This window comes from Podarcis pityusensis, assembly GCF_964106645.2.
Source record: "Podarcis pityusensis genome assembly, chromosome: Z".
NCBI classification, from domain to species: Eukaryota; Metazoa; Chordata; class Lepidosauria; order Squamata; family Lacertidae; genus Podarcis; species Podarcis pityusensis.
The window spans coordinates 42,084,780-42,109,795 of record NC_138044.1 but is presented as its reverse complement, the minus strand read 5'-3'; the positions used below and the strand labels follow the sequence as shown (position 1 = coordinate 42,109,795).

The following is a 25,016-nucleotide window of genomic DNA, read 5'->3' as shown; positions in this document are numbered from 1 at the left end:
TCGGGCTTCCCTAGCCCGGCAAGCTCCGGGAGCGATGGCGAGGTTGAGCGCAACCTCGCCTTCGCTCCCGGACCCCCAGCCCCGAGGCTAAAAACGAAGCCAAGACAGCTAGCGGGATCTATCCCGTTCGCTGTCATGGCTTCTTTGCTCTTTGGGGCTCGGGGGGAAAATATTATTTCCCCCTTTATTTCCCCTCCCCCCAAAAAATAAGTGCGTCCTATGGGCCGGTGCGCCCTATAGGGCGAAAAATACGGTACTTCTTCAAAAATTGCCTCTGCCTTCACATACACCAGTTTCCCCATTTCTGGGTTATTATAAGGAGTGCTCAAAATGGGAGAGCAAGAAGAAAAAGCAGGATGATTTAATATAAATTTTTTTTTTTAAATAATGTTTATTAAAATTTTCAAAAATACAGAAAGTAAAAAGTTAAAATACATTCAGAACCTTATTTTCATATATCCACTTTCTGGGACTCCCCCCTTCCCCCACCCCTATCATATTCCTGTTTCATATTGTTGGCTCCACAAGCTCTCAATTCTGATTAAAAACATAATTTGTTTAGACCATTGTTCGAATTTAAAATTTCTACACTCCTCATCAATACCCTTGATAAAAAGCCAAAAATTTCTTTCCCAGGGCCCACCCCATTTTTATTCCACAATTTCCCTTTTTTTTTTTAATAATAAGGACACCCCACATAATAGAAATATCAGAAATAAGAAATAAAAGATATAATAGATAAAACAAAACCAGTTCAAAAAAAAGAAATTGACAAGCCTTTGGATTTTAGTTCTCCCCCTCTGTCCCCGGTTTAATTTCCCCCTGACCGCCAAACCATGTTATCCGCCTGGAATTCTTACAATCCATAAATCGCCTATTTTCCCCCAACTCCTTGCTGGTTTTTTTTGTTTTTGTTTTTTTCCTTTCATAATTATTTTTTAAAACACTTAACTTCAGATCTTTAATAAAGCTCCCCCCATTGTTCTTTCCAAATTGTAGTCCAGTTTCCTCTTGTTCCGCTGCTGCAACGTTCTAATTCAGAAGCTTAGTAAGTCTGCAGGGATTATTGTTATTCAGGAACAAAAACTTGCGTTCAGTCCCTTCCTTTCTTCAATAGAAAATTCTATTGTCTCCTTTAGCTGTACACCCTGTAGACAAAATATTATTTCCGTTTTGCAGCTTTCCCAGAAGATAACCAGTTCTATAAAATTCCAATGGTATTTTTCCACTTACGACCATCTTTGTAATGTCCCGAAACTCCTCTAGGGGGATTGTTGTAACTTTGTTTTCTCTAGTCCAAAAGTCCGATTGTTATCCATGTTTTCGCCATTTTGTATCCAGGTTTTAAAAAGTTGTAGCAAATTATAACAAATTTAGCCAGCAAAGTTCTCATAATAAAATCCTCTCTGCTTTCCGACTTTGACAGCTACTTTAACAGCTGTCAAAATCTCCGACTCTTTTCACCAGGCTCTCTCTTCAATCACCCCGGTTCCCAGGGGGGGGGGGTTACGTTTCTTCTCCCTCAATTCGTCCTCCAGCACAGTTCTTATAATTTCCCATCGTGGAATTCTTAGTTTTTATCAGCAATACAAATCTTTTTGGACCTTGGTTTCCCCGTCCTTGTCTTAGAAGGTTTACAATAGGGGGGGGGGGACTGACTTCCTTTTTGGATCCCCCCCCGCTCGTGTCCAAATCAAAAGGAAATTCTTTTTTTCCTCCTTTTAAACCCAGTTTCCAGATTACTCACGGGTTGTTGTTAAAAAGTCCGAATTTTCAATGGAAGAAGTCAGCGCTCTCCGCCGGATGGCATGCGGCTGCGCTCGGCAGGGATAGCAGAGGACTCAAAGCACCACGCTTCTCCCCGGCACCCGATCCGTAGCCTTTAAAAAGGCTCCTTCACGAGTCGGGAGGGCGCTGACGGTGCCAGCCGAGTCTCCATGTCCACGGCCCTCGTGGCCGTGGTTTTTAAGGGTCCCCGCATCGCCGGTGCGGTAGGACCCAGCCCCTGCCGAGCAGGCTCCCTCCGGAGCTCGGAGGGAGTCCGCCATTCGGCGATGGCGCCAACCCGGAAGTCTCAGGATGATTTAATATAAATAAGGCCACATTTAATTACATCACTTGAAAAGACGAGAAAACGTTTTAGATCTGCTTTATAAGTGGGATGGTTTCCTACTCACTTCAAGCATTGGCTTGCTGTAATGTCTGTTGGGCAAAATATGTTTGAGGCTAACTTCCAGACTACTACAGTATTTTGAAAACATGGTTTGAAGTGCATTTTCAAAATCTTTCTTTTGCAGCTAGTGCTAACTATAGTCTTTCCCTTTTGGATGTTACTGTCAAGGAAACATGGAAATAGAGAAGGGAATCTGTACATGAGGGGGCAGAGAGTGGTCATGCAAATGTGCTGTTCATTTCTAATCTGTAAAACCATGGTTTGAAGGATCATCTGAATTAAACGATTAATGCAGAATCGAAATGTTCAGTAGTTATTTATAAAGTAAGAATCTTCTGCTAAGTAACTTGTTATATATTCTGTTCTTGTAGCCCCACAGGATCACACGTTGAATGGTGCAAGCAACTCATTGCTGCTACAATTTCTAGTCAGATTTCAGGTTCTGTGCCCTCAGACAGTGTATCCAGAGAGTACCGGGTAAGTCTTAGTTATTCATTCTTTTAATTTATGTATATGGTGCCACATCAGTCCTTACCCCAAATAAGATATGCAAGGGAATGGAGAGCAAAAACAAAAAATGTATCTTTCTGTCATCTGAGAAAAGGGTTAAGATGATAACATGAAAGGGTAAGATTTTATATGTGAAGCAGTTAGATCTGATAAACTGTTACTTTTTTTGTGTTAGTGCCATTTGAAATCTAAAATTGCCACTTAGTTTGGGTCTTCAGTGTGATTGATTGTGAGAAAATACTTTTATTTCATCTTTCACCTTTGCTTTTTGATTTTAAAAAGCAAGCAAATTGCCATGCATTCTTCAAGTAAAGCAGCCAAATGAATATTTGTCTTGTTTCATTTCAAGCAAATTAAGTCATTTACCAGTGTTTTGTGGATTCAAAAGGCAGTAGATTCTCTCTAGAAGTAGGAAACTCTTTAAACTCCCGTGAATAGGAAATAGATTGTTCCTATACCTAGAGATGAATCTGTTGAAGCATGCTTGATCAGATTCTATTTTTAAAATTCTCCTCTTGTGTGTTTTTCTCTATAGAAGCAGTCAGAATTTTGTACTTGGAACTTCTGTAACATGTGGCAGCAAAATGTAATGCTTTCTCTGGACCACAGCTGCTGCCTTGGATAAATGAATGTGGCAATTTTGGCATTACAGCTATTGTACGTTACCTGTGGAGTCTGAGTTTTTAGAGCTTGGATTCAATGTACTGGGGAATTCTGGTGCAGTCCTCAAGAACAGAGAATTTATTTTAACATATCTCTGTTTTTGGCAAATATCACACACGTTTGAAAAGAGAGGAATCTTTTAAAGTCAGCACCTTCAGGTATAGATGATTGAGCCACTTAACAGTCAGTGCTCTTGTACTGGGGCAAATTGCTAATGCCAGGTGTATCTGGAATAAGTACAAGTATCTCACAGCTTATGTGCCTTTAACTTTTGCACATTCAGCTTTATGCACTTACCATTTTTTTATTAAAAAAAGGGAGTGGAAAGATGGCAGACATCTAGGAAGAAAGACCTTGGCAATTCCACCTGCCATTAAACCCAATGTGTGTTGACTATACAGTGGTACCTCAAGTTACAAACGTCTCAGGTTACAAACGCTTCAGGTTACATACTCCATTAACCTGGAAGAGTTACCTCAAGTTGAGAACTTTGCCCCAGGATGAGAATGGAAATCGTGTGCCTGCGGCGCAGCAGCAGCAGCAGCAGCAGCAGCAAGAGGCCCCATTAGCGAAAGCACGCCTCTAGTTATTATTATTAGGTCATCCGTTTTGTGATTATTTGTTGGCTAAGTTGATGGTGTTTTGACCCACATTTTTTCTTCTTGGTTTGGACAGCCATGTTGTCCCTGTGATTTTTATCATTTGATTCCTTCCGCCATGGGTCTTAAAGAATATCTTGGGCCCACACAGAGCATGACTGTCTCCTTCCTTTTCATCTTTCTTGCTCTAACTTTTGGTAGGGACTATGCACTGCCAGCTTGGGTGCTCGAGGCCTACCTATAAGGTGGCTAGAAGGAGACATTTGTTTCTGATTATTTAAAAAGGCTAAAGTGGACAAAAATAAAGGACACATTATTTATGGTATGATATATATTCACTTCTAAGAAATTTTCAGGAGTAAATTTAAATTGTATCAAGCTGAGATACAATCTGTTGTCAGGTAAGCATAGGTACACAAAGCTTGCACATTATTATTTAATTTAGGGATGGTGAACTGTCATCCCCGCCCCCGTAGCAGGTTGAATTGGCCCACCCAGTATTTTCCTCTGGCCTGCCAGCCCCCAAACAATTTTTTTGCAGAGTAACAGCAGCAGGAGGACTGAATGAAGCACCTCTCCTCTTCCTGCTAATGTCACTAACAGATTCGAGCACTCCTTCCTTATTCCAGAGCACTTTGATTACCTAGCAGTGATGGTGGTCACAGGTCCTTTGCTGACCTGAATTTTCTCTCTGTAACCCTGCCTCTTTCCAATTGCAGCACTGGGCACTGCAGAGGAAACTTGCACATGGGGAGGGAAACCACATTGCACACACTCTCCCGCCCCCCACCTCAAAGACCACTCTGTTTTTCAAAGCACTTTGAAGAAGGGTGTAGCTCTGATGTGTGGGGTTATGGCATGTGTGTGTGTTTAAGGTGGCCACATCCATCAGGGTTTGTGATCTCCAGAAGGTTTTCTACATTCAATGTCATCCTTGGGCCAAATAAAGGTTAACTGCCCTTGATCGAATTATAGGTGAAGCCTATTTCGGCTCCATATTTTTTTAATGCATGTAGAAGCAGTGGAAACACATGCTCTTGTTAAAGTGTGAAGGTTGCATTCAGTTAAGGCCTACTTGGAGTAGACCCACTGAAATTAATGTATCTAAGTTAGTCATATCCATTAACTTTAATACATCTTCTGTGAATAGACTAGTATTGCGTATCACCAATACCTTTTTTTTCCTGTCACAAATTAAAATCTTTTTAAACATCAGACAAACAATTGTGCGATCTTGATGGTTCCTTAAGCAGTATTACAAGATCTGCTGCCAGAATATTCCACCCTTTGGGTTTGTTTATTCAGCCCACCATACTGCACCAACCTTGGAAGTGTATTGATTTGTTTTGCTTACCCTATCATCATGGATACATAGGGCCTCATGATTCATTTCTATTTAACTGTGTCACAAGTGAGCATGTAAAGAATAGCATGGTCATTGGTATGCTTCTAGTAATATGGGCCTGTAGGTGGTATTTCCCAAATGTAGGATTTGAATACGTGACTTGTTGGATAATATCTGTATTTTAACTAACAGGTATACAGGAGGCCTACTGTAAGGGTAAGAATAAATGTGGCTATTGGCAAGTCAGCCTTTTACCTGTTTTGTGTTTTTGTGCTGTGTTGAGAATCCAGTGTGCTAAGTGTTCTTCTTTACTTCATAAATGGTCGGTTTAAACCAGTCGGGCCATCTTGCTATGCAGTGCAACAGCTTGTTTGCCATAGAAATGTTTTATGTACATTACAGTGTTGTCATGAGCAGTAAAAACCAGTGTGTGAGAGTGCAGTATATTTAAGTTATGTTGGAAATGCATGGTACTAATTTAAGTTTTATTACATTAATTCTGACAAATAGGCCCCCTCAACTGATGCTTACATGTTTTGGAGCACAGAGTACTGTATTACCAGTGTTAATGTTTTCTGTGTGCTACAGATATTTGAAGGAACCAAAGAACAAACAATACATTTTAGTCTATCCTACTTAAATAAGATTTCAATCAATGCTTGTGTTTATGCACGCATTCCCATATTGGCAAGACTCTTAGTGGAAAATTCTAAATCTGTGATCCAAGTTAGGCACTGCTGCAATGACATACATCTTTGTCCCATAATTGCTAAAATGTGTCATCCAGTGTTCATTCTGGATATTAAAAAAACATGTATTTGTTTTTTTGTTGCCTTCAGTTTCAAATCAGCAAATGAAGTTTCAAATCAGGGCTGAGGAACAGTTGGATCCTGAGCTCCCCCATCACTTAATGTCACCATGACATCAGGTGATTTAGCTTCAAAGGAAAAAGTTAGGAACACACATCTAGCATGCTCCCATTTCCTGAGGTCAAGCCCGGGTGCAAAACAAAAATATCCGTTTGTTGGTATAGCTTGAATTGAGCTATGTCATCCAAGGAAGTATGCAAACCCCATTTGCAGAAGGGATTGACTCCTTGGGAGCTCTAGATTGGGAGTTCCCAGATGGAGCCAATCTCTGCAGGGGTTGCATTGAGCACCAAATTGAAAATGCTCTGCTTGCAGGGGAACAATCAGGACTATATTCTAACACTCCCGATTGTTCCTTTGCAGCCTGCTTTATACCTCTTGGGCCAGATTAGGACTCTTGGTAGGCCTAATTCTGCCTTCAGGCTGGAGATTGCCTTTGCCTATTCTAGAATCTAGTGCATCCCTCCCACCCCCAGGTGAAAATATTCCTCCCACTCCTTTGCTTTGCTCCTGAGATAGCGCATAGAACAGCCAATTACCCAGTCTCCAGTGGTGAGTGAAAATAATTTCTAGGGGAACTGGCAGGCTGGCTGTTTAAAACTGATGCAGTTGGCTTCCCCACCCAATTCTATACAATAGTGTGCCATAAAGAGCTAATATTCCTGATCTAGCAACCTTTGAGGACTTATTTGGAAGGCTAGCATAGCATAGGTCTGCTTCCATTGAAATCCTAGTCTCATTTCTTGCTGGTCCTGGCATCCCTCTTCTGTATTGTTTTGTTTGGCAGAGGCACATTCTTTGGATGTTGGTGATGCTTTCAAAGGACAATAGAATGTTAGAGGCCAATGAAGCATCTGGGGCATAACTTTAGTTTCCCTCCAGCCACTATCCAGTCATAGAATGGGAGGAAGTGGAAGGTAAATCTTGATTTAGGCTGCTCCTCAAAAAGAGGAACAGTGGGTTACTACCTGCCTTTTACAAAAAAGGCTTAAAATACAGCATTTTTTATCCTGCTCTCTAGACTCCCAGAATGCTTACGTATAATTTTATCAAACTATTATCTATTGAATAGTGATACACATAAATCTAAGGACAAGGTAAAAATGGTTACAGTTAAAATTATGTGCAATTTTTTTCTTGCTAAGCTTTTTGGTAGTTCTTTTCCAGATTGCATTGCTTTAGCCTTCTCTTCCTGATCTTTGCATCTGCATCTTCTTGTTCAAAACTAAAAAATAATAATATCTGGGACTGCCAGAATTCTTCCTGCAGTACGATGCAAGTGCATCTGTATTCTTCAGCAATATTCCTGATGTGGGGGAAATTTGATTCAAAGTATCATTCTTCTCTTTATAAATGGAAATTATAAAAATGTTGGAAATCTTAATTATCTTTAGCTACTAGCATATTTTAGGTCAACTGAACATTATTTTATGGTTTAATAGGAATTATTAAAAAAGAGTATTGTAGAACTTACGCAGTTGCTTCAAAACTTGGCCCAGCAAGGTGCTACCTTGCTGGGCTCGGGCCATGTTTGCACATTATGTTTGGCAGCAAGCCAGGTGACTGAGAGAAAGCTTATGGAATTCCATGTAGGTGGGCTACTGCTGGTGGTGGAGATCATTCTGTTCCTCCTCTGCCAGCTTGTTCTGCTTGCATTCTGGCTGCTACTCCATAGCCAGTACAGAAACCAATCATGCTGACAGAGGAAGGGCAGACTGACCCATCTCTCCTCTGCTAGCCCACTGTATTTTTATTTTTTATTTTTTGCTGGATATGTCAGAATCAGAAACAGTATTGGCCTGTGGTGAAGGGGCAGTGATTCATGTCTTTATTACCAGGCTGCTGCACTCTTCTGCTGGAAACACAAGGGGATGAAGCCAGCATAAAAATCAAGTATGCAAGCTTGACTCTGTCCCCCCACCAGTCTGCTGTGTTTCTGTGTTGAACATACAGAACACAAAGTCTCTTCCTGCTCAGTCAGCATAGAAACCAAGCAGAATGCCTCCTACACCAGCCTGCTGCATTCCAGTTTACAGCCTTTTTACTACTAGCCTGATTTTTACTTGTGAGTAGGGCTGGCAAAGGAGAGATGGAGTGCTCTGTCCATATCTGTCTTTTTTATGACTAAAAAGCAGGCAAGTAAAAAATTTGTAGGCTAGTAACTTTTGGGGCCAAATTTATAGAGCTGCATTAAATTCAGCTTTTGAGGTTTGAACACAAGATGTTGCCTGTTCAAATAATAATTCCTCCCATTCAACAGTTGTGACCTGGAACTCACCTGGGCTTAAAAGCAATCTCATAAAGGAAGCTGTTAATCAGCTGTCTCTATACAAAGCAAATGTTGTAAAAATATCATGGTCTCCAGTGAAGTCTCTGAAATGCAAATACTTCAGAAAGCACCTCCTTAAAGTTTTGTCTGGAGAAGGAAGAAATGCAAAGAAATGGACCTTTATATATTTTGATGAATTATGTTCTTGCTGATCCAGCTGGTGTGTGGAAAAATATTTCATGCAACAAAATCTTAAGAAACAAATGATCAGAAATGGTTAAACCTGATTCTAAAGTGTCTTGCTGGCATATCCAGCAGCAATAACAACATAGTATCAGGGTTTGTGGTAATGGGCAGATCTGCAGATGGGACCATTAAGTTCTTAGCAGTACTTCAACTGTCTTAATATCTCTATTGAGGATACAAATATTTAATTGTTTTATCTTTAAATAACTGCATGGATTCTCTCATTGGTCTATAATCAATTCCTTCTTTTATGTCAAGCATGTGGCCTACTTTATACTCTGCATTTTGTCTTTGCTATTTTAAAGATTGCTTGTTTCAAAAAAAGAAAAGAAAAGAAAAGAAAAGACAGTACATACTTTGTGTTCTTTGGTACCTGGACTTACGTTTGGAAGAACAGGAATGTTCATATTCCAGATCATCCCAATATTTAAAAAAACAAACCATGACTGGATCTAATAGGTGCTAAAGTCTCTGCTTGACCTATTTGATTTTTGCAAGGAATGGAAAAGCTTACCGAATACATTTCTTTTGGAGTATCTACTGTCTCTGTTTTTAAAATTCTCTCCTTTCACCTGTTATGTGCATGTTTTTTCTCTTACTTCTGCTTGCCCACTGCTGCATCATGCTATTCAGGAGATTCAGGATGGACACAATGGCTATCCTTCTGACGCAGAAGTTGATCAGGTGGCAAGTTTTACTCATCTTTTGTTCACTAACTCTATAGAATGTCACTGTGAATGTTGGAGTTGTGAAAATTCTCATTTTTGTTACCTACTCTTCAGAAGTTCGAGAATAGTTTAAAAACTGTTTTTCAGTGCTTGTGAACAGTGGTGGACTTTGGGCTTTAAAATTTCAGCAGCACCCTTTGCGATGCCACAGTTTGGTGCCCCCCCACCTCTCACCTTCCATTGCAGTGCCCTCTTGGTTTGGTGCGCAGTGCAGGTGAATCAGTCACACACTCCCCTAAATCCTCCCCCACTTGTGAAAATTAATACTTCTCTGAAGCTCTCTCATTTGAATTGAGGATGTATAACACATAAAGGTAAAGGTACCCCTGCCCGTACAGGCCAGTCTTGCCAGACTCTAGGGTTATGCGCTCATCTCACTCTAGAGGCCGGGAGCCAGCGCTGTCCGCAGACACTTCCGGGTCACGTGGCCAGCGTGACAAGCTGCATCTGGCGAGCCAGCGCAGCACACGGAACGCCGTTTACCTTCCTGCTAGTAAGCGGTCCCTATTTATCTACTTGCACCCGGGGGTGCTTTCGAACTGCTAGGTTGGCAGGCGCTGGGACCGAGCGACGGGAACGCACCCCGCTGCGGGGATTCGAACCGCCGACCTTTCGATCGGCAAGTCCTAGGCACTGAGCTTTTACCCACAGCGCCACCCGGGTCCCTCCTGTATAACACATACTCATAGCTAAATGTCCATTGAAGCTAGGGGGTAGATTAGAGCAGTGCCATTGTCTTGAGGCACATAGCAGATTATATCTATGGTTTTCCCATAAGCATTGGTAAATATGTACAGTTCCTTTGATTACTTTTAAAATGTACTAGAAGTGAGGCCATAGGCGTATCACTTCCAGTGGTATGCAGAACACAGTCATTCCAAGTGATCAATGCAGGCTGCTCCTTGTAAAAAGCACATATTTAAAGACCATTGCCGACATGCCCCATTGCATCAGGCTTTGGATTGGTAACCTAGGGTCCTGCTCCCATCTGTATTTGGCACCTGTTGACCTAGGCCATATTTCCCTCACCTCAGAGGTGTAGCTAGGGGGGCGGGGGGCACTGGGCGCCACACTGTGGGAGGCGGCACTTACTGCAGGGCCTTCAGTGCGCCTGAGCCATGCATCTCTTCTGGAAGTAATGCGTTGGCTTGGGTGCCCGCAGGCTCCGCACTGCCTGAAACAGCAGCATGGGGGTTGCATCTGCCCACCACTTCCCCCTCAGCTGTAAGGCGACTGAGATTGAGGTGCCGGGGGAACTGTGTGCAAGGTCCATGCTGCCCAAAATGGCAGTGTGGTCTTGCTTCAACCTGCTGCCTCTCCCTCAGCTGCCCTACAGCTGAGAGGGAGGTGGCGGTGAGGCGCAGTGTGCCCTGCTCCTGCTTGCCCCGCCCCCAGGTGAAGGGCGCACACATCACCCTGGGTGTCTTGAGTGGCCAGCTACGCTGCTGCCCCCCTCCCCCAGTGTAGGTGACTCACAATAGGAACACGTGTAAGGTCCACACTAGGAGTCAGAGTAAGATTGATACTTAGCTCATTGAATGCCTGATAGGGATGGTCACAAGACTTTTAGCATTTAAGGCACATTCAGAAGGAAGGCCATTTTCTCTGAGTTGCAAGTGAGGGATAAAGTTGAGCTCTGCTGCTGTCCAGTAGCTTTCAGTAACAAGCACAGTCCAGTGATGGCATAGGTTTGCGACCATTGCAGCTGTGCAACATCTGCACTCCAGAGGACTCCTTCCTTCCTCTCATTGCACTTGGCAACAGCAGCTTGACAGTGTGGGCTGTGGGTACACGGCATCCCTGTGCTTTCCAGCTGTTGTGAAAGTAGGCAAGAGTGGGAAGTCACAATTTCTGAATGCTTTTTAAGTAACCTATTAATGTGAAACTACTTCAGTGTAAACAAGAATGGTAAATTCAGATAGAAGTAAAACGAAGCACTCCTTATTTCAGTATATTAGCCGAGAGTATGTGTAACAGCTTGGACATGTGCTTTTGACTCTTTTTATAATTGAAAGAGCTGGAACCCTCTTCCTTTCTTGCCATGTTTTGCTTCTTGAAGTCCCTCTGATTGCAAAAGCAGTTTGCCAGGGGGAGGTGGGGAGGGCTACTGTTCAAGAAAATAGGAAGCTTCCTTATATGGAGTCAGACCATTGGTCCATCTGGCTCAGCATTGTCTACAATGACTGGCAGCAGCTCTCCTTGCCTTGCCTTGCCTTACCTGGAATTGCTGGGGATTGAACCTGGGATCTTCTGCATGCAAAGCAGATGCTCTACCACTGAGCTATGGCTCTTCCCCTTAACTCAAGGTCAAAATCCCCTTGGTCATGAAGATCTGATTAAGCAGTTACTTGCATCTTGGTCATAAAGTCCAAACATGGATTGCTTGATTGTATAAATATATATATATAGTTGAGTATTGTTCAAGTTCACAAAAAGAATTTTTATATCAAATAAATAGCGTTGACTAAAAATAGTTTAGGGAGTTACCCTTTAACCATTAAGGTGCTGCTTAAAATATTACAATATCAATATAGGTGACATTTTATGATTTTCAATTATTATATGATTTTATTGATTTATACCATTTAAATAAATAAAACATATAAAAAACTAATAAATGTCCATACAGAGATGGATCCATGGTACAACAAACATCAGAATGACAAAAAAATACAAATTATTGGACTTGGAATAATATGTTATTTTGAAACAAATCTTAAATGAATTCTGTGAGTGAAGTGAGGCACAAAATTTACAAGACCAGTGGAACTGAATATGATTTAGTGGTGAGTGTTTGTAATTAAAAACTTATTAAAGTCTACATTTTAAATATGCAGTTAATGAATCAGTAAGTTAATTACACCAGTTAATATTGTATGTAGGATAAGGAGTATAAATCATAGTATGCCAGATGTCATATTAGTATTTCACATCAAAATCTGTTAATGTCAAGTGATAAATTGGCCAATTGCTTTTAAAAAAATAATTCCACCACACTTCCGCTAGAGCAGTATTGCACAGAAACAAACACTAGTTCTGTGAACATCATTTGGACATATGGGAAGGCAACTGTTGGAAGGATTGCAGTATTAATCCTGACCTGTAAATCAGAAATGCAGCAGAAGTTGTGGTAGACCTCTGCGAGCATTTATTTTTAAATTGACTGGATGTTTGTACATGCCAGAACTTAAAATGTTGCAAATTTTATTCTGAACATTACAAGGAAATACATTGTGATCTCAAAAAAATATCTGGGCATGAACAGTCCACACTATATTTCTCCCCCAAAATAGTACCAGTCAGGGGTGAACTCAAGCCATGAGCATGATCTAAAAGTATGGACATAGAGTTATTGCATCATGTGTAGTTTGATTAAAACATCAAGCCATTTGGGTGATCTGCTTATTATGGCACAGTGGTTTTATGTGGTGAAAAATTGTTCATAATCTGACTTACTGAATCTTCAGTTCTTGTAAATGCCTTAGTCAGACCTACATGTGCACAACTGGTATTTCATCAAGATGCTGATTGATTTTCAGTGGGAGATGGCTAGAGATTAATTTGGAATGCTTTTGGTGCTTGCATAAGGGACACTTGAGGCCCCTGAGCTGAAGGAAATCCTCCTTTGCCACAGAGGACTGCCACTGTGGGGAGACCATCCATTGTTCCTTGAATTGACTCCTGAGGGCCACTTGAACGGCTCTCTCCCACTATCCTCGGTTCAGTAAATACTGCTGTGGTCATGAAGCACAATTTTAAGCAAGCAGAGCAAAAAGCTGAACAGCTCAATCAGCTCTGTTCAGCAAGAGCTGTGGCAGGGCAAAGCTGTGGAGTGTTTTAAAAATGGAGAATAAAAGCAGGCTGCACCATCAAACTGCAGAAAATAAAATGGACTAGAACAAATGTTCAGTAAAATATTTCTTTATTAAAGCTTCCAGAGTTATCTGATGTGCTTCAGTTCTGTATAGCTAGTCAACCTGCTTTTCTTTCTGGGGAATACTTTATTCTCTAGATATTGGTCTATGGACCAGATATATAGTCTGCTTCACAAACAGACCTTCTCTTGCACAGTTAGTTTCCATAATAAAGCTAGCTGGCATTGCTAATGGACTAAATGGTCACTCACATTACATACAAATATGTATATTTACATACTGCATACCTGTTGTGTACATTAAAAAAATGTATTATGAAAGTGCAGTATCTAGTTATTGCAACTTGATATTTGCTTTTCTTATGTAAAATTTTAGCCAAATGATTGTGAGCCTGTGAGCCTCCATTAGCAGGGGGGAAATATGACACAGGGCAGGATCTGAAAAACAAACTTAAAAAGCATTGAGTAACTAAAAAGTGAGAAAAAAACTTTGAAAACATTTGATCAGCCATATGTATAAAAAATAACACTGCGAAATACTTTGGGAGCTGTATGTCAAAATACCCAACAACTTACAATATTTGCCGAATTTTTGTGTGTCTTGTATGTGCTAATTGGAATAGTTGGTCTTACCTTTGTGTAGTTGGTCTTACCTTTGTGTGAATGCTTCGCTACTAATCCATATTGTAAATATTGACACTGTTTATTCTGTAAATCCAGTAATGCTTCATAAAATCTGAGCAGATTCTCTTAATCCATGGTTAAGAGATCAGGGACAGACCACAGTGTATCTCCCTCTCCCTCTCTACCTTTTGTATCTTGGGAACTAATTTCACCCTCTCCCATCACTTTTGCAGCAATAGTAACTATACTTAAGTCTTTACCAGGGTTCCTGATTAAACAGGCCTCCAAGCTGTTTTCAGATCCTGGGTAGATGAAAACTGGTTACGTTGATTAGCAGTTGTTGATGAAACACCACATTTCAGCAAAGGAGAGGGGGATTTTGCATCCAAGTTGGAAGGGATGGGGGAAGGAGAATAATTCACCCCTGATTTCTTTAACTTCAATTATGTGTACATTCACACCAGCCCCTAACGTTAAAGAACTCTGCTTTGAAAAGAAATCACTATCTTTTGTATTGCTACAGTAACCTCCTAGCAAAAGCACCTTGTGGTTGTTGTTGATGTTTAAGCTCTGCAGATGGAATGTAAGATTTACATTTAGCATTGGATTTCTGCCAGGCACTGAGGGATGGAAACAAGCTCGCCCAGATGGAAGAGGCTCCACTTTTTCCTGGAGAATCAATTAAAGCTATTGGTAAGTGGAGCACTGAGTGGCTGAGAACATTGTTGTTTGTGGCCAAACACAAAATGAAAGCTACTCATTTGGTTTTATATATTTCAGAATTATTACACTGATCAGTTTTTATTCTGGATCCTTAATCCTTTATACCTGGTATCTGAAGAAGTGTGCATGCACACGAAAGTTTATACCCAGAACAAACTTAGTTGGTCTCTAAGGTGCTACTGGACAATTTATTTATTTATTTCGGCCTTTATACCTGAGTTAGGCCATAGGAGATGCTAAGCACAAAAGGCAAGCATATCTGAGAATAATTTTAATAAACTATAAATTAGCTCAGAAATTAGTAGTTGTGAGACTGATGTGTCAAGTACTTGGGTACTCAATTTTTCTATGCAGCTTCAAGTACTTTTTCTTCAAGTTTTATTTTTTCCATTGTGATAATATCACAGCCCTTTGGAGTAGAATGCTAGTGGTCTAGATTGGATGGCATACAACATATTCTCCCCCTCAACACGCCCCTTCTTTGGAATAAAGGTTTGGAGTGTTCCTAAGGATTGGATTGGTTCACACATAATTTTCATGATCTTATAAACTTTCTAAACTATCGAAGCAAGATGCCTCAGGCTTCCATGCTGCCTACCTCCTTTCATTAATTTCATTGCAATTTGCTCCTTCACTTTTAATACAAACCATAACTTGACATTATGTTCATGATCATACTCAGACCACTGTATCTTCTCCCCCATGTGCAGTAGGGGTATATGTGTGAGTATGTGATGTGCTCTGAATGCTCACAGCACTCTGTACATTATTTATTTGATTTAAAGTATTTTACCCTCCAAACTAGTCCCAAAGCAATAGAAAAATTAGAATAAAATATAATAAAAAGCAAGGAACAGTAAAGCAACAGAGAAGATTGCAGGCAAACATAGCTGGGAATGGAGTTCAATACTTTGGGAATTACTTGTGGAAAAAACACTCATTTTGGTAGCCCTCTGCCTAGTATTTGAAGGCAGAGGCTCTCACAGAAGGATCTCTAAGGTAGAACTTAATTGATGTGCAGGTTTTGTTTAGAGAAAGCAGTCCTTTAGATACCTATCTTCCAGGCTGCCGAGGATTTCAGTACTTAAAAGTGAAATATTTAGAGGGGGAACATTTGACAGGTCTTGGCTTTTGAGACTGATAAGGCAGAGAGTACATGGAAGCAGCCTTGGATACAATTTAGGGACTCTGGTGTGGAATCAATGCATGCCCATTTTTCTGCTTGCTTGCTTCCAAGAATATCTTACCTGCCGTGTAGGTAAGCCCACAAAAGTTATTAGTTGCAATGTTTTTTCTTAGCCTGAATTTCCATGCTGGCAACAGAAGATTCTTTCTCCATTTCCAACATGAAGCGCAGGTTGCTAACCTTGCAGCAAGATGGGGGGGGGGGGAATGCCTTCTGCAAAGTGGGCTGGTGGAGGAGGGATGATGTAATCTGTGCCTCTGTGTCCTCCAACCTTCTGCCGTTCTGGCCTGGCTGAAGAGAAAGGGGTCCGAAAATAAAGTAAATATTATGAAAGCATAATAAAACTGTGGTGGCTGGGCTCACCCAAAGAAAACTAAACCTCGGCTTTGACCCTGGACTTCTCACTGCTAGGGGGAGTGGAGAGTGCGTAATCGTATGTTTTGCCACCATGTATCACAGAACCTTTTTAGCATAACTCTCGGTATTGCTTTAGTGCAAAATGAAATTGTTAGGTCATATTTTATTCATAAGGTGCTGTCTTGAATCTGTATCTGGGCTGTGAAGTGGAAAGCCAGATTTGATGTCTGCTCATTTGCCTGCAAGATAAGTTCTTCCATGTGACTAATTCACAGAACTTTCAGATCTGCTTCTAAATGTCGTTGTCATTGTTGGGAGGAATAGAATGGTTCCCTCAGTTGCCAAAAGTTCGGCTTTCAGTGAATGAGATGTAGTTATAAAGGTTCTGTTAAATGTCATGTTTGATTTGCCAAGCTTATGTGTTGGTCATTTTGAAATTTATGACATTGTTTGTCCAAAGTGTACCCAGTTCTTCTCTGCTACCGCCATAAATATGCCTTATACAGTGGAACCCCAGGTTGCAAACGTGATCCGTGCGGGAGGCATGTTTGCAACCCGCAGCATTCGCAACCTGCAGCGCCGCGTCTGCGTACATGCAAGTTGCAATTTGGCGCTTCTGCACATGGCGCAAAGTGCGATTTAGCGTTTCTGCGCATGCGCGAGCGCCGAAACCCGGAAGTGACCTGTTCCGGTACTTCCGGGTTCGGCGTGGTGCGCAACCCGAAAACATGTAACCTGAAGTGTCTGTCACCTGAGGTACCACTGTAGTTCTGATTTTAGCTTCCAAAGTTCTGGATTCTGAAGATATTAGTAGGGAAGTATGCACACTATGGCAGACAGTGGGACTGCAATTCAGTATATTCTTAAGTGGGAGTAAGTTCCATTGCAATCAGAAGCCTTCTGAGTATACCTATTCAGGATTGCACTGTAAGGCACCCTCAAAGTAGGATTGTGCAGTGGCGTTTATTACTGAAAATGTAGATGACTGTACAAAACTATCAACTTAAAATAAAAAATTGTGTCCTTAAAAACATTTTTAATGTCCTAGATGGTATTCTTATTTTTTGTAATCATCAAGTATTTTACAGGTGACCCATAACTTGCTAGGCTTTTGTAAATTTTTATTTTTTCAGTTATGAAAATGCCTACTTTTGAAGTGCTATGAAATAGGCATTATTTTTAAAAACTGAAATAATTGGCTGTATAAACTCAATTCATTCCATGTGTAAATTCCAGCCTCAAAAAGGCATTTATTAGTAGAAGTTTTTTGCATCAGGTATTTTGCCTGTGTTCATACATAATAAAAATAATCCTATAGTTCAATTTTTAGTACTAATAAAGTGTCTTATTTTTTCCAGCTAAAGACGTCATGTATATCTGCCCATTTATTGGAGCCATCAGTGGTACATTATCAGTGACAGATTTCAAAATGTATTTCAAGAATGTTGAGAGGGTGAGCCCTTTTTTCTTATTGCACGTCATGCATCTTTCTTCTACAGCCTTATTCCTGTGCATTCCTTTTCAGAAACTGACACATGTATAAACTAAGCATAAAGTACTGTTTCAGCTTTATGTGGCCTAATATAATTGTATATTTTTATCTCAAACAGAATATTACATATTTCCTCACACCTGCAATAAAGAAACGTGGTGTTTACTTTTTCTTCAAATTTCAGGATCCACATTTTGTTCTTGATGTGCCTCTTGGAGTGATGGCCAGAGTTGAAAAGATTGGAGTGCAGAGCCATGGAGACAACTCTTGTGGAATAGAAATTGTTTGCAAGGTATCAGTTTAATTTTGCAGAAGTGTACTTAAATTGTGCTTTAATTTCATTGTGGAATCCCAGTGATATATCTTAGATATATAAGACGCTGTTACTTGCTTATTTCTTATGGCTGTTGTGAATGCACTGGTGTAACTGGTCCTAAGACCTAAAGTTTAGAACAGGTTTTTATTAATTTTCAGATAAACCTGGATTAAAAGAGGAGGTTCCTTAGTACCACTATTCAGTGCAAAAAAATCTTTTGAATAATGTTTGTAACTGCTGTAATTTTTCACTTAACATACCAAACCTTAAGATATCTTTTCACAGGATATGAGAAACTTGCGGCTTGCCTATAAACAGGAAGAACATAGACTGGAGATTTTTCAAAACCTTATTAACCGAGCATTTCCTCTTTCTCATGGGCTTGTAAGTATTACAATTAGGAGTTCTATACCCTCAGCATTGGTTCACTCTTCAAACTATATAGTGGGAGGAATCTAAATATAGTATTGTGGTGCTTAAGAATTTAAAAAATCAATATGATTCTCACTCTTCTTAGTAGTGTAGTTAAAAGAACTTACATCAGTATTCAAATAAGTTTTACTCAGAGTAGACCCGTTGAAATTAATAGACCTAACTTTGTCATGTTCATTAATTTTGTTGGGTCTAAATCCATACCCACCACCTTGTGGGGCATCTTTGAGAGAAGAAAATTAAAAGGAGTAACCCCCACACAAATCCAGAGTGGAGTCCCTAAGATGGTTGGATGGCATCTTGTACGCCTCCTTCCAGCAACACCTACAGCCAGACTGGTGCCAAACGTATTCCTCTGCTTTTCTCTGGAGTACATCAGTGAGGTTGAGAGGGGGGCCTTGTCATCTGGGCAGCCTAGGACCTCCATACACACTGCCCAGGCTTGCACCTTGGAGAGATCATAGCCACTGCAGGCACTGTGATTCTCCAGTGGTTTGGTTTCACCTCTGGAGGCACACTCCATTGTGTGGAAGTGAATGTATCATTCTTCTCTATTGTTGCTAGCCACATGCACTTGGCAGAGTTGATGAAATTAAGATTGTTGATATTTATAAAGAATGTTTTTACTGAGTTTTAATCTCAGTGTAAAATGCTCTTCTGAACTCTTAAGAAATGAAGAGAGAAATAGTGTAATTAAATAGTAGTAATGTATGCTTTTGTTTCACTGCATTTAGCCACTCTTTGCATTCACCTATAAAGAGAAATTTCCTGTTAATGGCTGGAAAGTTTATGATCCAGTGGCAGAATACAAGAGGCAGGTAGGTAATGACAATATTCACTTTTAAAAAATAATTTGCATTGTTTTCTATTTTGCCTGAATATCCATTTGTGGAAGATCTAAAAGACTAAGTCAAGTACTTAAAAATTTGTCGGCACATTGCCGATACTAGATGGACACTGAAAAGTCAAGAACCATGCCATTTTCCCCATTGTTTTCCTGGACATAATAGTTGGACTAGAGAGTGGAACTACACATGTTAATGCCCCACATCCAGTAATGCAGCCACTTCCTGCATGACCTCACACTGCATGTCCTCTGTGTGGTGTGCCACAAGATATGTAGACTCATGCTTACTCCTCCTGCTAATTGTGAATCAATATTTGTGTGCACCTTAATATGCATATAGGCCCTGGCCTCGAGAGCAGTTAGTGGGGGGGAGTGCATGTCGCCTTGTTCTTATTTACTGTATTCACATATTGCCTGTCTGTTAATGCATTTAGTGTGAGTTACTATATACAGTAGGTAAAGGTGAAGGTACAGCTACATGATCAAAAAAGGAAAGAGGAAAATAAGCAAATTCTGGCACCTCCTTTTACATAACAAACCAATATGCCAGGATTGTGTTTAAATTTCCCTTTAGCTGTTATATGTCCATCTGTAGCAAGCAAGTAGTTTGTGGAGATGCAGCAGAGCTCTGCCCCTTTCAGACTTTGAACTAAGATCTACTCATGCATTCAGGACTAATACTGGTTTTCTATAACCTTCAGAAGCCTTGTAAAATAAAAATAAAAATTAGTTACAATATAATTGTAATGTTTTAGGTTTAATTAAATGTTTTAGGTTTAAATTAAACGTTTTAGGTTTAATTTTTGGGGACCCTGAAATCAGATGGGTAAACCTTGACTCCTTAAAACATTGTTTTGCTTCTATGCAGGGCTTACCCAATGAGAGTTGGAAAATATCCAAAATCAACAGCACATATGAATTCTGTGACACATACCCTGCTGTTCTTGTTGTGCCAGCTAGTGTAAAAGATGATGATCTCTCCAGAGTAGCAGCATTTCGGGCAAAAGGCAGAGTTCCAGTAAGTAAAAGTCCTGAGTTAGAAAACAATTGCTGGTGTATGGGTTATGATGCAGCTTGACACCTAATCTGAGAGCTCCAAAACTAGTTGCTCAGTTCTCTATTGGAAGGAAGACTATGTGAACTAAAAAGGAAAACAAGAAACAGTCCTAAGCTGGGAACCCAAGTGTAAAAAGGCACTTATATTCTGTCTGTGCAAAATGTGGTGGGAAGATCACATAAAATCTACTTCATAGGTTCAAAAATCAGTTGGACTGCACTTCAGCAGTCTGTGCGAAGAATAATATTTGATGTCAGAATTGGGACTAACAGAAATCAAAATTATTCCTATTGTGAAAAGCCATTTTCTGAAGATTGTCATTCTGTGTTTAGACAATAAGCAGTAATGGTATGGGAAATAATTTTGTAGGGGGTTAATGATCCACTCCATGGTCCCATTCACTGGTAACTTCAAGACTTGATTATTGCAATTCACTCTGTGGGGTTATCCTCAAGATTAGTCTGGAAGTTAGTGCAAAATACTTCTGTGAGGTATATTCATTCAACATACTATGCTTTAGTTGAAGTAGGTCCATTGGCTGCCTCTCTGCTCCAGGATAAGATGCATGGTAGTGTTGATTGTTTACAAACCCTTAAATAACTTGGGACCAGGCTACCCTTACGCCCATGCAGGGACGATTGAAGGCTAACCGACACCCGGGGTGGGGCAAACTGCCAGCTGCACACACGTTGCATCGCTATGTAGGGCGCATGTGCGGCATCCCTACATACAGCGCGTTCATGTGACACTGCGCATGTGTTGTACATAGTGGTTTGCCACTGGCGCCACCTGAGCACTGTACGGACGGTGGCAGGATCCTGTGCTTGCAGCTGCAGTGGTGGTGGAGGAATCCTCCACTTGCGGCTGTAGCAGTGACGGAGGGATCCTACTGCTGTTCGTACGGTGCTTGGGCGGCTCTGGCAGCAAACCACTATGTACAGCGCATGTGTGTGACACCGCAAATGTGTTGTACGTAGTGGTTTGTCATGGCCCCAGCACCGTACGGACAGTGCAGCCACGAACGGAGGATCTTCCACATGCGGCTGTGGCTGTGTGATGGCCGCTCACGCCAGTGCACCATGGGGCGAGCACCCCACAGGATACCTTCTTGTCACCCCTCCAGACATGGCACCCGGGGCGAACCCCCCCCCACCTTGCGACACCACTGCGCCCGTGCCTAGCCATTAAGTTCCCTTGAGAGAATTGTGTGTGTCTTGGGGAAGGGGGAATCAAACAGCAGGCAAGCAGCAGGCAAGCTATGCTGAATTGCAAAAACACTTTTGAAAGTACTATCAGTTCCAAAGGTGGTTTGCTATTGTCAGGAAACTTCATGCAGAACTGTATTATTAGTTTTGATGGCCATGTAAAAAAATATGTGTGTCTTTTGATTTTTGAACCTTTATTCTCTGTCTTCTTATGATGTTACACCTGTTGCTAATATGACTTCTGCAGTTGTTTCTACTGCATATACATTGGTGTATATATATTTTCCCCTTAACCTAGGTGTTATCCTGGATCCACCCTGAAAGCCAGGCCACCATCACACGTTGCAGCCAACCTCTAGTGGGCCCAAATGACAAGCGATGCAAAGAAGATGAGAAATATTTGCAGACGATTATGGATGCCAATGCTCAGTCCCATAAGCTCTTCATCTTTGATGCTAGACAGAACAGTGTTGCAGATACGAATAAGGTAGAACTAGCATAAGGGGAAAACATATACATTTATTTAAAATTCAAAGTGACATCCAACCAAGTCACACTTTGGAGTAGGGCAGCTGAAATTAATGGACTTAAGTGGGTCTATTCTGAGTATGACTTAGTTCAATATCGCTCTGAAATACTTAAATTTTAAAATGTTGAAATTACCTTTTTTATCTAAAATATTTTAAGGCCACTCTTTTAGCACTAAACTCTCACAGGGCATCTTCCATAAAAGATAAAATACAACATACACGATCAAAGATACAAACATGAAAAATATATTTAAAATTTGAATACCAATATTAATACAACAATCATAATTCATAAGAATGAGCAATAATAGCAATAATAATAATAATAAATTAAAATACCATTAGAGCTAACTAAAACATTTTAATGCTATTTCAGCCCTGGTTTATGCCAGCATAACCATAATATCTTAAGAAAACCGCAAGAAAAAACAATTTGAAACAGATATATCTCTTAAATCCCACCAAAACCTTTCTATTTTGCCAGGCCAATGCAGGCAATTTAAGAATACTTATTTCCATAATGAGTATTTGACACCTGTTTTTAATCTTTTATGTGGTTTTTATTTTATGTATTATTGCTGCAAACTTCTTTGGTATTTTTCTTTTTTATGATATAGTGGTACATAAATATTTGAAGAAGTAAATAAAGGCCCATAAAGAAGGGGCCATGCACATCTCCCTTGAAATAGAATTCCGTAAGTGTGAGGCCACTGTTGAGAGAGCCCTTTCCTTCATGCTTGCCAGTTAGCTTTTTCTCCCTGGTGGGCATTCAAGAAATCTTAAATCTTAGAGATACATTTAAATTACTTAAAATGTATTTTCAGACGAAAGGTGGCGGCTATGAAAGTGAAAGTGCCTACCCAAATGTGGAGTTGGTTTTCTTGGAAATTCCAAACATCCATGTAATGAGAGAATCACTGCGTAAACTGAAGGAAATCGTTTACCCTACCATTGATGAATCTCGATGGCTGTCCAATGTGGAGAGTACACACTGGCTGGAATACATACGGGTAATTGACTTGTTGAAAATATAAATTGTGGGTTTTTTGCTTTAAAATGTTAAAATCTTTCTCCATGTGCTATTCTTTTGTCACTTCTCTATATAATCTGAAAAGGGGAAATGCCTTGATTCTTCAGAATCTGGGTTTTTCAGATTATATAAAACTACTGCTATATGCTGTTAGTGTGTATTATAGACTCCAGTAGAAGCAATCCTTATTTATTTTTTTATGTACTTAACGCTGTTTAAAACATTTGTAACCCATTTTTTTTACAGTTTGACTAGGTATGGGCTATGCCTTTCTACTGTAGGACAGAGGAACTGACGACTACTTACCCTACACCTAATTCAGCTCAAGTTTTGGGATTCTTGGCCTTGGCAATAGGATAACAAATAACACCTGCCCGCTCCCTCCCTTCCCTGGACAAAATTACAAAGCCATGTAGATAGATAATTTATTATGGTCAAAGACAAGCTCGCATAACACAATAATGACAGCGTTCATGAAGATAAAATATACAATTGGAGCAGATTGCAGCAATGGCTCATGAGTTAAAATTGAAATATATACATACACCCATACAACTGAGATTTGGGCTACCATAAAAATTGATCCTGAGGCGCCCCAAAGGGTGACTTTAGCTTTTCCCTAGTAAGTTATTTTATTCTAGAGGATGATCTGTGCCTACAAATCTGGGTGCAGAATCTGGCTACCAGCCAGGTCATCTTGTGATCTTTGCCTAAGAGGAGAGAATTAAGTTTAGCCATGAACGGCTGACTTAATTGCAGTTGGAAGCCTCACCACATTTAGAGTTTGCACAGCTCTTTTAGACAGTTGAGTGTTTCATAAATGTTAGTGTAGTTCCTACAACAATCTTATAAAATAGCTCAGTATTATTTTCTCCATATTGCACTTGCAGGACCAAAACTGAGCGATGATAGCTTGCCAAAAGTCATCTAGTGACTTCATAGCAGATAAGAGATGTGAATGCACCGATTGACACCTCAGTCTCACTCTGCTTCACCAGCCCTCATATTTAGGTAGGAATTACCAGGGATCATTTTCACTCTTGAACATGGCTCTGTTTCTTCACAACACAGAAAATGGGCACACACACATCTAGACAAATCCTCTGCCAGCCTCTCTCTGGCAAACTGCCACGGGAACCACAATTCTGCTTGGCTAACTACCAGAAGTGCCTTATTTGCAAACACTGCATACCTTCATGGCTTTCCAGCTAAGACATGCAGTGTCATGGTTTAGTTTGTATATTGTCTATGGATCCAAGCACAGATGCCAATAGAGATAAACACTGACTTCATTGGAAATGGGCTTCCTTTTAGTTTGTTATCTAGTGTTTTTGTTTTTTTATTTTTTATCCAGTTTATTGATTTTGAAAAGGTTTTGTAGATGGTGTTTCTTAACCCCAGCATTTCATGGCATAGCAAGATAGAACAGAATATTTATTAGTGTCTTGATAGTCTTAATAACAAGCTGCTAATAGAATTTATTGACATCAGAAAATTCAGCAAATGGTAGTTTTGTAAAGAGAAAGACGGCAACTCCATGTTATTGCTTTATAGAGAACTGAAATTGTTAATTAAATTTCCAAATCTAATGGGCAGAATGTGAAGTTTGCCCTGTCTAAATGTTAGCTTTGCTGATTTTAAAAGACTTTTTTTGTGGGGATCAGCTTACATTGTATAATGGTGCTTTCAACTCTTACACAGTAAAACCTGGGTTGTTGAACATAAGCAGTTCTGGAAGACTGTTAGACTTCCGAAACATTCGACAACCGTGGCACGGCTTCTGATTAGTTGCAAGAGCTTCTTGCAGTCAAGCGGAAGCCACTTCGGATGTTCGGGTTCTGAAAATCATTTGAAAACCAGAGCATTTACTTCTGGGTTTTCGGCGTTGGGGAGCTAAAATGTACAGTAACAGAGGCGTTCGGGAACTGAGGTTTGACTGTA

The 25,016-nt window shown here is 40.3% G+C and overlaps 1 protein-coding gene across 4 annotated transcripts in view; it reads left to right on the top strand.

The window, feature by feature from the left end:
- MTMR1 (myotubularin related protein 1) overlaps positions 1–25,016 on the top strand; it is a 51,831-nt gene that overhangs the window by 5,183 nt on the left and 21,632 nt on the right. Inside the window, exons 2-12 of one of the 4 annotated variants that reach the window (XM_080991119.1) lie at positions 2,545–2,650; positions 5,483–5,506; positions 9,308–9,358; positions 14,518–14,593; positions 17,525–17,619; positions 17,843–17,950; positions 18,260–18,358; positions 19,141–19,224; positions 20,122–20,271; positions 21,814–22,002; positions 22,870–23,055. In XM_080991119.1, coding sequence (XP_080847245.1) covers positions 2,545–2,650; positions 5,483–5,506; positions 9,308–9,358; positions 14,518–14,593; positions 17,525–17,619; positions 17,843–17,950; positions 18,260–18,358; positions 19,141–19,224; positions 20,122–20,271; positions 21,814–22,002; positions 22,870–23,055 — 1,168 coding nt within the window. The remainder of the gene's footprint in view (positions 1–2,544; positions 2,651–5,482; positions 5,507–9,307; positions 9,359–14,517; positions 14,594–17,524; positions 17,620–17,842; positions 17,951–18,259; positions 18,359–19,140; positions 19,225–20,121; positions 20,272–21,813; positions 22,003–22,869; positions 23,056–25,016) is intronic. The other 3 variants (XM_080991121.1, XM_080991120.1, XM_080991122.1) reach the window with 3 other exon arrangements.